This window comes from Chroicocephalus ridibundus, chromosome 1 (assembly GCF_963924245.1).
Source record: "Chroicocephalus ridibundus chromosome 1, bChrRid1.1, whole genome shotgun sequence".
Taxonomy (NCBI): Eukaryota; Metazoa; Chordata; class Aves; order Charadriiformes; family Laridae; genus Chroicocephalus; species Chroicocephalus ridibundus.
The window spans coordinates 213000820-213014751 of record NC_086284.1 but is presented as its reverse complement, the minus strand read 5'-3'; the positions used below and the strand labels follow the sequence as shown (position 1 = coordinate 213014751).

Genomic DNA, 13932 nt, shown 5'->3' with positions numbered 1-13932 from the left:
GCAGCAGCTCTGGCCTGCAGCCGCTTGTCTAGGCAGTCCCCGGGGAGAAGGTTTTGAGTCTTGTTGGTTGAGGACAGGACTGCACCTGATCTCCTGTGACCTCCCGAGCGGCAGGATAACAGAGCAGAAGGAGCCACGAGAGCCCATCAGTGCAGCCTTTGGTGCTGCTTTGGCACCTTCTTCAGGTGAAAGGGGGGAGTGGCAAAGCGCTGAGGATGGATGTTTTGCTCTGGGGTATTCAGCGACGCACCCACCACCACAATTTCCGAGCGGCAGAAATAATACACCACAGCCCTTGGATGCACTTTTGCTCTGATTAAATCTGTATTTCGAAAAAATAGATTCTGAAAACAAAGGAATCTTTCAGAAAGCAAGGAAAGACATTGCGAAAGGCAAGAGGGCCATTTCAGTGCACGACGTTCCACCCTGTCACCAGCGCATCCTGGGGAGCATCCAACCACCTCCCTGCCCTGGCACCTTTTCCCAGGCCCACCAAACTCGAAGGAGGACTTCCCTCATATCACACAGCCTTGGCTCGGTCGTGCAAGGCCAACGGGAGGCTGGTTTGCTGGCCCAGTAGCTTCCAACACCGTCAGCCACGTATTTCCCTTGTGCCAGCACTGCTCATAAGATAGGAAGCCACGGCAGGTCATGTTTGAGGAACTTCTACTAGCGATCATGTTCCAGCCCATCAATCCCCTTTTCCTATGTGAGCAGCTACTGCTTCCACCTCATCCAGTTCTTCACACTGTTGATTCTGCTGGTACCAATACCCTCATCTTCATCAGCTGCACTAATAACTTCCCATGTGAGCTCATACTGAGGGCTTGCATGAAACTCCGATTCATTCCATGTCTTTTACATAGAAAAGTTTGAAGTTGGAAATGTTAAAAAACACACCCTTGCATAAATTCTTGCACAAAATCTTATGTTAGTATAGCATCATTCCAAAGGTACGTCATGTCAGAAACTTTTAAAAAACAAGAGGGAAAACATCAAGAAAATCAAGGTGTTCTTTCAAGACCTTAATTCTTCAATCGTCTAAGATAACCACAGCAAATCTCGGTTTTCCTAGGCTAGGTTTTCTTTGACGTACATCAGCTATTCAACCTCAGTGCAATTATTTCGTATCAGCATAAAATGATTTTGGGATGCAGCATTTGTGTAAGTTACCAATGCAGAGGTCAACAAAGACACATGATTCTGGCTGCCGAGGCAGGGTCTGCACTCCCCGGTCAGAGAAGCACATTCTCAGGCACGTGTTTTCCACCCTGTTCTTCAGAGGTTGTTCTACAGGTTAATCCTTTCCCCTTGCACAAGCCGTGCGCGGAAGTTCCAAATATCCTTCAAAACAAAAAAGGAGACAAAGGAAAAGCCTTAAGAGCCAGCAAAAACAGTGACCAGGACTCCGGTTTATGGAGATGGAAACAGATGAAGCATTCTCAGCTTCGCTACCCATGGAAACATACCAAAACACTTAACAAATATCGTTTCAAATCCTAAATATCAAGAACAAAAATACAGCCCAAACGAAAGAAGAGGTGCAGCCCCTACCCCCCGGAGACGGGTTGTGTGGAGGTTGTGACAAGATGCCCACAGTTCAATTCTGGAAGGCAGCAGAAGAGGAAACGAGCAGCACAGCGAGTATTACCCTTGCAGAAGTCACCCTCCTCGCCGGCTTGTGCACGCGGTGCCTCCCGTGTGCACCTTTGGGTGACCAAAGCAGCTCACCAACTGACTGAATTTATTGCACCTTCTTCTACTTGCGAATTCAGGGCAATTCAACTCTTCCTATTTACATTGCGCAGTCCAAATGTAACTGCAAAGAGCTCTGGTTCCGACGCGCTCCCCACAACAAACCTTGGACCAGGAGATGCAGCGAAGGGCAGAGCTTGGATAGACTTCCGACTATTCCTGCCTGGCCACATTAGCCCTCCCTGCTGCTCCCCAGTGGGGTGAAGTCTAGACCCCCTCGAATGGTGCAAGAAGTGCATGTGAGCAGCCCCAGAGCCGAGCCACGAGGACAGCACAGTCCATCACTCCTCCGCACTTATGCTACAACATCAGTCGCAGTCGCGTAACGAAGGGCTCATCCAATCTGCACCAGCTCAGCCGGCACTGGGAGGGATCAAGGCGCGCTCACAAAACCCCATTTTGACCAGCACAACTGGAGGAGGAACTTCTAGAGCTCAAGGGATGCGAAGGGACTGCCCAGGGAGCAAGGCCACTTCTCCAGCATAGCAAGAGGCAGCTTTATGAGCAAAAAGGCCCCAAAAAACCCCACCGGTCATCCTCTGAACGTCAGGTCTTTTATTCTGCCAAGCACCTCTGCTTGGCACAACTTGATCTGCCCAACTGGGCACAGCAAAAAGCACAAATCTGTCCCACGAGAGAGACTTAGGAAAGGGAACTGACCTGGATTGTAGCAAAGGGCTTACAGCCAAGTCTTACCCTGAGTTCCACAGAAGTCGCGTTGTATTTCTTGCGAACCATTTCTACCAGTTCTTTCTCCAGGTGCTCTTGGCTCGTGTTCTTGACGTCAATGTAGTAGCACTCTGAGCTGGCGAAGTGACAGCTTATGCTCTGCGTGAGGAAATCGGGCATCGCTCACTACCACATCGATTACAAATGGCCGGTGGAAAAAAAAATCCTGTGCATCCCGGATCGTGGACACCCCACCCCTTCCTTACAGACCATGTCAGCAAATTCCTTCCTCCCTTCTGAGCACTCCTGCTCTCCCGAGTGTCCCCTTGGAGAAATACCCTTGCTGGAGAAATACTCCTGCTTGCTGACGTGCTCTTCTTCCTTCCCTCCTCTCCCAAACACTCCCCCCCACCCCCAGCACGAACTGTGCTACTTGATCTCAGAATATCAGCAACAGGAGTGGGAACAGGGAAAGTCGGGGCCGGAGCAGACCCGTGGGCTCACTCAGGGTTCTTACTCTCTGCACCCAGACAGTCGCATCAACCCACCCGTTCTGTAATTAGTTGTTGCTTAAGCAGAGTCTGGAGGAAACAAATAGAAATGCCCCACTGGAAAAAGCCGTTCTCTCATTCCGCGAGCTATGCCCGCTGCAAGCAAGATCGCGCCAGATCTCAAAGGGTGCTGGACCATAACCTGGCTTGCAGAGCTCCAGGATGCTCACTGATTTACCCCAAAATGTTGGGATTTGGTACAGTATGAGGAAGATCTTGTGTTTCTCTGGGATGCTAAAGCGGACTATTGCTCCACCAGCCAGGAAAGAGCCAGCAGACGAGACTCTCAGTACCTGACGTCCTCTCTGCTTTCAGGATTGCAGGAGGAAGGAACTCCACACCAGTAAACTGCTACTGGGGCTGAAAGCATGGGCCATATACTAGCAGATGCAGGCAAAATAAAATAAAAATAGAGCAGCGTGTGTTGTAGTGCCTGAGGGGAAATATCTGCTTTGCTACTAGTGGCTACAGTTCCCTTCCGTGCCTGGATGAATCCACTTCTGAGAAAGGATCAGGCCTCCAAAGGAGGGCACTTTTGCCTGTTCCAGCTAAATAATCGTCATGCAAACCAAACGGATGATGCATAATCAAATCTTTAATAGAAAAATGGGTCACGTTAGCATATAAATAAATATTACTTATTGGATGATAGAGGCTCCTGCTGTCCAGACAATGAGATGCTATGGCGGCAGGGGGAAGAAAGTTAGAGAAGCTCCTGATATTTGGGACAGACGAAAGGGAACTGTTGGAAAAGCAAGTACAGCCAGCCAGCCTTCAAACATAGATTCAGCATCTAATTTCTACCCCTGCTCGCTTTTTCTCAAGCAGACCCACAGCTTGCTCTTCACCCAAAGGGCAGAGAAGTTTAAAAATAAGAAGTAAAAAAAGAGACTGTAAGAGTATATTAGGAAGCTAAAAACTCCTTAAAAAGTTCATCCACATATTCATGAGCTTGGAATACAGGGTGGGTGGGGGTTTGTTCGATCAGTTTTAAAAAAATCAAAAATATCAAAAGCTGTTTCAAGAGGTGGTTTCCTACCTTTCGGAACCCTGATGTCTTGTTTATCCCAGAGCCATGAATGAGCAGGGGATGGAAGAACACCGTGTCCCCCTTCTCCATGACAAGGTGAACCTTGGGAAGCTTCTCATCCTCATCAAGCAGGCCATGGAAGAGTTTGTTGGTTTTACCCTAGGAAAAAAGGCTGAGTCGAAATCACTTGTTTCAAAGTAGAGCAAGTGCTGATTGTCAGCGTGAGGGACAGCAGGGACAACTACTGATCTGCTGGCCTCTGGGCAGCGTGTTGGGTATGCCCAACTAAGAGCCTGCCCACTTGCCTACAAGTCTTCATACTTCAAACTTTTTCCGTTTTCTGGAGCTGGATTCAGACAATTAAGAGCATTTCTCAGCTGGAGGGAACAGAGAAGGACACCAGGGAATTCCACAAGTGTGGCCTGATGACACCACTGGGGTCCAGCCTTCTGCTCCCAGTATAACCATCACCAATGCCAGGCCAGGTCAGGAAATACCCATTCTTAAGAGGAAGATACCGCTTGATATTTAATTGCATCCAGTTGTTTACTACCCAAATTCTCCTCTTTGGGGCAGTACACGTGGTCACCAGGCAGGAACAAATTCCCAGGAGGAGAGTCCTCTGACTTGGCAAGGGCAGTGGAAAACAGTTGCATGTTTATGCCGTTATGCCAGGACGTGCTGGACAGTTTCTAGGTGAAGGTGGGAACAGAGGCAAATCTACCCAGGTTACAGGGAGCGAGGCCAACCAAGCAACGAGTCAGTGTTTGCTTAAACAGAAAAAACATTGCTGAAAATCTCAGTTTTGGCCATGGTGAGCTCTCTCCAGCCAAAATGCATGTCCCCTCACGCATGCCTTCCCCAACCCCCCCGCGACACTCTACCTCCCACTCTGGGTAGCCGTGAGGTTTCAGGGGCTGCTTGTGTGTCCCTGGCTGCACGACCAGGCACCCGTTGTCCTGGTCGGCTCTCTCCATGGCGGTCCAGGAGCAGACGATGCGGGCCGCAGGCCGGAAGGGGAAATAGTGCAAGTCCTGATGCATGGGGTGGAGAAAAGTCTGCGTATCTGCAACACAGGTTCAAAACCTTCAACCTCATCAAATGTGACACAGCCTTTTCCTTCCCGTTAAACCACTGCACTTGTTCTAAAAGTCCTAAGGAGCTGCTGCTGGAGACACTCCGTGGACTCGGTGTCTGCTCCAGCCCATCGCTGACTTGGAAACCAAATGGGTTCCTCACACCCCATCCCAAGATGGACCAAGAGCTCCGTGGTGGCTCTTGGGTCAGCAGTGGCACTCGGGTCAGTGAATGCCGGGAGGCTCCCTGGCTGTGTGTCCCTCAGAAGGCTCCTTTTGCTGGCCTTCACCACCAACAACCCCCTGCCGAGTTTTCACCATTCGCTTGGGCCGCTCTCCAGTTCTGTGAACTTTAACCAGCACGGCGTTGCACAAACCTTTCCTAGGACAAAGGCTTTCAAACAGCCGTGCTGTCTGTAGTCACTTGACCTATCGCTGTGTTGCAAGTGGAATCAACCCTGTCTGTGCTGCACCCAACACATGTTTATTTAGCCTTCTTTAAAAAAAAAAAGTAATTAAAAAAAAAAAATCTCTATTTATGGACGGCAGCCTCCCCAGACAGTCTACCCAGCACCCTATTAGCCTTCGTCCTGGAGACTTCTTTTCATGAAGTCTAAACAAAAATAAATATTTCCGAAGTTTGTTACTTCATTTCCCACTATGGAAATTGAAGCATATTGTCCACAGCAAAACAGCCTTTTATATAGTATTTATATATTTATTTTGCCATTGATTTTGCTCCTCAAATAGATATAGTCAGGATGCTTCCACTTGTGCCATTTGCCATATCATTTAGACTTTGGGCATCCTCAAAAACTCTCCTGAGACCTGCACCTCTCCTAAAGCGCTCCTCAAAGATACTGCGTGGAGACCTTGCACATACGGAGCAGCTTCCCATTTCTTGCCCGTTATTGTTTTGGTTCTACTTTAAAAATGCAGTGTCTCCTGTTGAATCTCCAAACCAAAACGGCACAGCTTTCTGTGGAGCATTTAAGGTGACAAGTGGCGACGCCTTGAACAAACTCAGTATTTTAGTAGCTCAGCGTATGGTATGTATCTGCTCAGAAGCTGCACACCTGAGAAAAACACGGCTCAGGTCTCAACTTCCCTAAACCGAAACAGCTTATGCAGAGTCAAAGCTGCTTTGGAAAACTGTAATAAGGTTAATTCTGTTCTTTTCCTCTCTCCCTGCCCATCACCCTTGATCTCAATTTCCAGCAGTAGCCAAAGCCAGTTGCAAAATCCATCTTTCGGCACCTATTCAAGTATCTTCATATCAAAGCGCCGAGCGTGCAACAGCTGTCACTGAGGTCAGGAGTGTATGAACTCCGAGCTGAGGGGGATCTCTGTATTTATCCCCTTTTACCGAGGTCCACAGAAGCACTTGTTTTCAACACGTTTGAAAAGTCGAGCTTAAAAAGCACCTCGTGCTTTAAACCCCGGGCCTTTAGGCAAGTGCAGCTGGCTGAAGAGGGAACTCGCTTGCCCACTCTGAACACGGGAGTGGTGCAGCCAAGACAATCACCAGCTTCAGCAAACAAACACCCACACATCGAAAGACAAGAAATGTAATCTGGGTAAGCCAAAGTTAAAAAAAAAAAAAAAAAAAAATTATTTAAAAACAAAGGCCTCTATTACCAAAGTGGCCTTGTAAATTTTCAAAATTACTTGGTTTTAATTTGTCTCACTTTATTCAAATAGCTTTTCTAAGCTCAATTTTGGCCAGATAGACAGCATACACGCAACGATTTTTCTCAATTTTTCTCTTATCCAAGTTTTCCCTTACCGGAATCTGGAAGTTTATTTATCAGCATGGTGTGCATTGCCATGATGTTTGGCCCTGTGAAGCACTCGACATATTTGAGGACCTACAGGGCAGAAAACATTAGAAAACAACATTAGAAACACGAAAGACAAGAGGAAAGATTGCTGAGGAAGCACTGGGACCTGGGCGTTTGGCTGAGGACTGGGGTACAGGAGGAGGAGGTTGGGATGGAGGGGTGCAGGACAGGAGGCAGGATCTGGCCTGGCACACAAATGGGCATGGCGGTAGGAGGCCAAGGCAGAAGATGGTGCAGCAGGCTGCTGGGCGGAGTTGAAAAGATGGGGAGGGTCACAGTTCCACAAAGCTAAGGCTTTCCACCACAACATGAATATTGGCTACAACGCTGGGCCTGCCCAGAGAGCAGATGCTTTGCCTGGATAAAAGACATTGGGAACACGTTGCTGACCTGTCCTACTAGCTCCACACAGTTTGGGCTGGTCGCATTCCCGACCGGCTCCGCACCACAGGAGCAGAGGACTACTGTGGTCCTCTGGGGACTTCTTCTTCCCCTCAGTCCTCAGAAGAGGACTACTTCTGCCCACCATCCACCCCGTGTTCATGCAGAACACTCTTAAAAGATGGCTTGATATTCCTTCCTCATATATACTTATGGGAGTGACATACAGAGATATTGTAGAGCTCAGAGCTAAGAGCCCAGAGCTCTTAGATAAAGGATATAGCTTTAGCGGAATCAAAAATCTTCTTCACACAGGCAGTAAAACATAGATACATTCATACAGGCTCTTCCACCACCCTTTTTGCTGGGTTTTTTTTTTTTTAATTTTAATTATTTTACCTCTGGTAGTGTACAGTATCGGAACAACTCTTTGTCTTCCTGGAAGTCCTGCACTTTATTAACTACTTTTTCAGACTGACCATACTGGGATCGCAGGGACTCGTCTTTCATAATCATAGCTCCCGGTGGATTCACCTCTCTTCTACAGATCCGCACAAACTCCTTCCTGCAGAGCAAAGGGAACATCCATGTTGGGAGAATCCCACTTCACCCAGTTCCCAGAGCTCCCTCGGGATGCTGCTGCACACAGGACCCCCCAGCACCTCAGGCAAGTGCCCCGTACCTGAAGCGCTCAATGTCTTCATCAGAAACGAGCTTCTTAATGAGCAGATACCCATTGTCTTCATAGAACTGCCTTTGTTCTGTGGTGAGGACGTCGTTGTCCAGGGTGTAGCTGAGACACAGAGGAGAAACATGTCAGTAGGGTCGGGCAGAGCAACGAGGGCAGTGTCGGCAAGACCAGGTAGGAAGACGGTGACACATTGGGTATCGGTGGCTGCTGGGGAGAATTGGTGAGAAACCATCCCCACTTGCACGTCCACCTGGGCTCTCCAGGCGTGCAGCGTTTCCCATGCCCACAGTGTGTCCGTGGCTGTGCAGCAGCTCTGCCCACAGCCACCCACTGCTTCTGGGGCAGAATTCAAAGCAACCCCCTCGTGCCCTCCCAAAGTGGAGAAGCGAGCAGGAAAGCTGGGATTGGTCCTCAGCAGCTTTACTCTCACCAGAGATACTGAAGCACATGGGAATAGTCTCTGCAGTCAGATTATCCACTCGGACATTTTCAAGATGCACGGTTAAGCTTTTTTATTAAACTACAGCTAAACAAAGGAGAATATACGCTTGCAAAATGAAAGGCTACACAATATCTGGTGATCAACATGCGCACTAGGGTGGAAAAAAGAATGAAGTTCTTGCAGGCTATTTTTTTTTTATCTCTAGAAAGGAAGATACAGCTTACCGAAACCGCCCTGGTTGAGGAACAGCACTAACTTGGGCTGAAGTAGGAACGCTCATCTGGGATGGAGATTAAGGCATATACACTCAAGCGCAATAGAGTAGAAGAACATCTATACATACGCGTCCTGAATCCTACGATGCAGTTTATCTTATAGCTAAGGGCCAGGCTGGACATTCACGTCCGTGTTTATTTTGGTTCTAAAAAAGTCTTTGCCACCTTCAGAGTAGCACGTCTGGTAGAGAAGTATAAAATAACAGCATAGTACAGCCTTGTCCAAGCTTACCAGAAAAGTCAGTACAAAATGCCTGAGATGCCAGAGCAGTCCACGGGCCTCAGTTCATCTCCCAGAACACCAAGACACTCAATGAGATGCTCAGTGAAGATGTTTACTTGCCCAATTTCCCTCCCTTTTCTCCCAGGGAGCAGCCAGACCTACCCAAAACCTGCGTTGCCTCCTGGAGGTGCTTCTCCATCTCTCCTCTCCTAGCAAAGGGGTGCGCCAAATTCAGAGCAAGAAGTCATATGGAGCGAACCTGGGACTTCACATTCCCATGGGGTGGTGCAAACCCTCACCTTCTCTCCAGTTACTGCAGAGATTAGGTCCCTCCCAAACTTGACAGCGAGAGCACGAAGAGAGGACAGCTATGGGCTTGTCCTCCACCTCAACTCATTTCAACAGGTTTAAATAAACACAGTTGTGTTCTCCTATGCAGAGAGGCACGCTCATCCACAGAGCAATTAAACCCCACTTGCTAATGAAGCCTCACAAGAACTTTGTGCATGGAATCGAAGCATCACCCAGGGCCAAGGACAAAAAAAGAACACTTTCATGCAGATCTCTGGGTCTGCACACGCATGTTTGGAGACCCCTGTGCTTCAGGGTTTTATGTAAACCGAAGGCTTTCCTCTGCTGCTCACCACCACCTTTTAAATGTGCCATGAAAGCGTGCGTGCTTCTGGAATAAGAAATAGGTTTCATCACAACAGTTATGTTATGGTCCCTACTCCAGGAAACTTAAAAATTAGCTGGTCAAGAGTCACATACAGTGCAAGAAGAAACACGACACATGCAAAAACGTGTACCAAAAATGATGAGCCAGGGGGAGGAAAAGGTGCTGAGAACTGGGTGGAAGAGAGAGGGAAGGAAGAGGACATGGGGAGACCAGGTGGAATCCACCACAGCGGGTCCCAGAGCAAGGGATTCCCCAGCTGAGGGCATTACTGCTCCACACATCACATTTCAGGTCCAATTCCAGTGAAAAGAGGACTCCTGGCCATTCAGGCTCCTAAATGTCCACAGAGAGCTGATGGAGACACAGGCTCTGGTGGAACCCCAGCTGTGGTGCCCTCCTCAGCACACCTCCACCTCCCAGAAGTGGGGGTCAGCAGACAAGTCCACCGACAGCTGGACCCCATTTGAACATTTTCCTCCCAAGCTTTACAGCAGCTCTTCCTCTTGCTGGTTTTGCTCTTGCCACCTTGCAACAAAGGACAAGTCTGAGTTGCTTGGACAACTGAAAACAAGAGGCACACAGGTTGGGAAGGAGCTGCCGCTTCCAGCAGCCCATTTTGGGGGTGACACAGAGTCTTTAAACATTTCTCTTCCCCTCACACACACCCTCTTAGGAATAATGTTAGCCAACAGAGCAGGCAACATAATACTTTTGGACAAACTGGAGCACAGCGAAGTTCAAGATCCCCAGAAGCTTTTCCAAAGCTTCTCCCTGCAGAGTCTCAAGGGATGGTGCAAAGTCCTGCATATCTAAGACGAGCACAATAAACTTGTGTACTTGTCTCAGAAACCATCTCGTGGACACTTGGTGAGATGGTCCTGGCCTGACAGCCACCACTCTGCCAGCACCACTGGCGTTCGACTGGAATCACCCAAACACCCAAATCACTCAAGTGGAGCAGTTGCTTTCTCTTTGCCTGCATTTTGAGGAAACCTTCAGTTCTACAGCTGCCGTGCTGGTTTTCCTCCACCGTGTCCCAAGCCAGGCAGCACCCAAGGTGAATTCACAGCTGTAGGAGTGAAGGTCTTCTACAGGCACTTGTGAACCAGGCTTTTTCTCGGCTGCCTTCCCGTAAGGAGGCAAGTGCTGGTGTTACCGATGCAGCACCTCCTTCTGGCTCCTACACCAAGCTCTCAAGAAAAACCTGTCGCATTTCACCTTTTGCTGCTTCCTCTCCTTCCCGAGGCCACACAGGAGGACTTTGTGAAGGCAGAGTTCTTTCACTGTTGTGTAGAAATAACTCCTCTTCCAACAAGTACAACCAACACACACCAATCTCTAATATACCAATCCCTAAAAGCAACTACAGGAGAACACTAGGTAGGTATGAGATGGTATTAAACTCTCTATTATGCAGGTTTAATTTTAAATAAAAGGAGAGGATGAGGATGCCACCTTCTCCAGGCTGGGAAGGTCGGGGGCTGGGGTGAGCCGGTAGAAGGCAGCTGGCCCCCACTGCAGGGCTCACGAAGCAGCGAGAGGTGGGTGCGCTTTGCGGGGTTTTCACAGAATCACAGACTGGTTTGGGTTGGAAGGGACCTTAAAGATCACCTAGTTCCACCCCCCTGCCATGGGCAGGGACACCTCCCACTAGACCAGGCTGCTCAAAGCCCCATCCAGCCTGGCCTTGAACACCTCCAGGGATGGGGCAGCCACAGCTTCTCTGGGCAACCTGGGCCAGTGTCTCACCACCCTCACAGTAAAGAATTTTTTCCCTGATATCTCATCTAAATCTCCCCTCTTTCAATTTGAGGCCGCTACCCCATGTCCTATCATTACCCTCCCTGACAAAGAGTCCCTCCCCATCTCTCCTGTAGGCCCCCTTTAGGTACTGGAAGGCCACTATAAGGTCTCCTCAGAGCCTTCTCTTCTCCAGGTTTTCACGGTTTACATCTCCATCAAGACATTTCTATGAAGACATCTCTCCCTTCGAAGAAGAGGCATGTTCTAGAAGGAAAACGAACTGTCCTACCTAGCGCACCAAGCCAGAGATTGCAACAAACCCACTGCACTGAGGTAACGTATATCAAATACATCTATTCTTACTAGATTCTGTCATTTATTTTATCCACCCACCTTTCTTAGCCCAGCTTAATTAAGTCATATTTTCATCCAAAGCTCTTTACATCAGGGCCGCTGTAGCTGGATTTAAGAACGAAACAGCTTGTGCAGCGCCTCTCCTTACTCACTGTCTCCCCCTGTACAATCAGGGTGCTTTCCCTAGCATTTATTTCCAATTTTGTGTTCCTACTTGCACCTTTATATTATGGCAGTCTGAGTCAACTACTCTCCATCTATCTTCATGTTTTTAATTTATTTGAAGACTCCTACATGCTGTTTGATCACATCCTCTTCACCAATTTATTATAATTCAGAGGTAACTTGTCAGCCTTCAGCTCTCACTGAGAATCAGCAATATTTAATTTTATTTTTTTTTTTTTTTTAAAGCAAGATTTATGGCAGCTGCTTTAAAAATACTATCAGCAAGCAGTCTTCATTTGACTTTTGGAAACACAGGACAGACCAACGTGAAAACTTCTTTCTGCCCTGTTTTCCTTTCTCGGATCTATTATAAAGCTGGCAGCCTCCAACATTTCCACCTCGTTTCCCACTCACAAACCAGACCTCGATGTTTTTCCTGCTGCTGCTTTACCAGCCAAGCCTGTACCTCGCCACAAAGCCTGAGACTCACTGTGCAATTGCTGAGCCTTGCAGAGTTTATCTCCCCCCAAACCCACGAATCTCGAGGAGGAAAATTCGCCGCAGGTCTCCCCCAGCACTGAGCAGGGGGGTTATGTGCCATGGCGGGGGCGACGAGAGGCGGATGGCTCAACAGACGCACATCCCAGGTCTCAGGGATGAAGCTCAGGGAGGAAGCACCGGGGCAGCAAGAGGCTTTTGGGGTGGGATGGGTGCTGGCCCCAAAACACCAGTGGGGGCTGCCCGGGGAAGCGCTGCCCTGGTGCATCCCCGCTCGCCGAGGGGCTGCACGGGGCACGGCCCCCCTGCACATCACCATCCCACGAGCAAGGCACAGGGACATTGCCCAGGCACAGGGACATTGCCTGGGTGTCCTTCCCGGGCAGGGTGTCCTTGTGGGGCAAACCACCGCCGAACCCCTCCTGGGTGCCCACGCACAAAGCACGCAGGGCGCGGGGAGCCACGGGCAAAGCTCAAAGCAGAGCCCTGACCCTGACGGAGGCCAAAGTCCCGCTCCCCGCCCTCTCTTCCCACCCCACATCAGAAAGGATACGGGAGCAGGGGCTGCTCCCAGCCGCGGGGAGAGGTGCCGGAGGATGGCGTCCAGCCGAGCCGCCGGCCCGGACCGCTTCCCGAGCTGCTCCATGGTGGCTGAGGAAGCCGGAGCGCTCGGTCCCCAGCCTGCCCTTACAAACGCAGCCGAGGAGGAGCAGGGCCCCGTTGGCGTCTGCAGCCTTTGCCTCGGCCGCACATGCGCCAGCAGCCGTGCATGCTCAGAAAGGCCCCAGAAACGCTGCCGGCAGCCACGGGCTGGCAGGGTTTGCGGATGGGAGGGCCTGCCGGCGCCTGGGACGTTGGCGGGGAAAGCTCAGCGCATGCTTTTGCACATTCCCCCCGCCTCCCTTCCTGTATTTTTCCCCTTCTCTGCCAGCAGTTACCGAGCTGCAAGGATTTCATCAGCCCTGCGCGGAGAGAAACGCTTGGCGCACTCAGGCACAGACCACAGCCGAGGCCGGCACGGATATTCCCTTACCTCCTGTCTCTAAGGAGACTGCCAGAGCTTGCCTCGTCCCTCCATGTATCAGTCTGGATAGACTTTTATGGCCCCACTGCCACCCCGGCGTGGTGGCGGAGCATGTTTCCCAAGTGCCTCCTTTGCACCGATAGAGGTCTGGGATGCCGGCAGAATGCATGCAATCCGCACCGAGACGGGGCGTTGTGCTGGGTGGCCTTTCTGTCCCACCTTCTGGGACAGCTCTGGTGCTTTTGAGTAAGAAAAGAGGGGAAGAGCAAAAGGAGTCACAGTGCAGCACCTGAGGAGGTGGGAGGGGAGGAAAAAACCACCTGGAGGGGAAACCTGGGGTAGGGAGAGGGGGAAGAAAGGTAAAAAATGGGCAGCTGCAAAAAATAAGCTATAGAGGCTTGGTATTCCTCTGAAGCTGGGACCCACTTAAAAGTGGCATCTTCAATATCCGCCGTCCTTAGCACACTCTTATCTGCCTTAATTAACACCGTGAGTGCATCAACTGACACATTCGAGGAGAAGAACATTAAGGGAC

General features: G+C 49.8%; 1 protein-coding gene across 1 annotated transcript; it reads right to left on the bottom strand.

The window, feature by feature from the left end:
* Nucleotides 1-300: 300 nt before the first annotated feature.
* Nucleotides 301-13175, bottom strand: PHYH (phytanoyl-CoA 2-hydroxylase). The gene is made up of 9 exons (XM_063323604.1): nucleotides 12927-13175; nucleotides 8661-8716; nucleotides 7986-8096; nucleotides 7703-7868; nucleotides 6868-6949; nucleotides 4890-5071; nucleotides 4015-4164; nucleotides 2452-2583; nucleotides 301-1344 (listed from the first exon to the last, which is right to left on the bottom strand). The coding sequence occupies exons 1-9, from the start codon at nucleotides 13017-13019 to the stop codon at nucleotides 1291-1293; spliced, it is 1026 nt and encodes a 341-aa protein (XP_063179674.1). The 5' UTR covers nucleotides 13020-13175; the 3' UTR covers nucleotides 301-1290.
* Between the last annotated feature and the right edge of the window lie 757 nt (nucleotides 13176-13932).

Bases quoted from the DNA above. Each gene is read 5' to 3' on its own strand.
- PHYH (XM_063323604.1), bottom strand. From the start codon at position 13,019: ATGGAGCAGCTCGGGAAGCGGTCCGGGCCGGCGGCTCGGCTGGACGCC. The intron at 4,165-4,889 runs GTAGAGTGTCGC...CTTTTTTCCTAG, and splicing joins ACGGCTACCCAGAGTGGGAG to GGTAAAACCAACAAACTCTT. The intron at 2,584-4,014 runs GTAGGAAACCAC...TTCCTCACGCAG, and splicing joins AGACATCAGGGTTCCGAAAG to AGCATAAGCTGTCACTTCGC.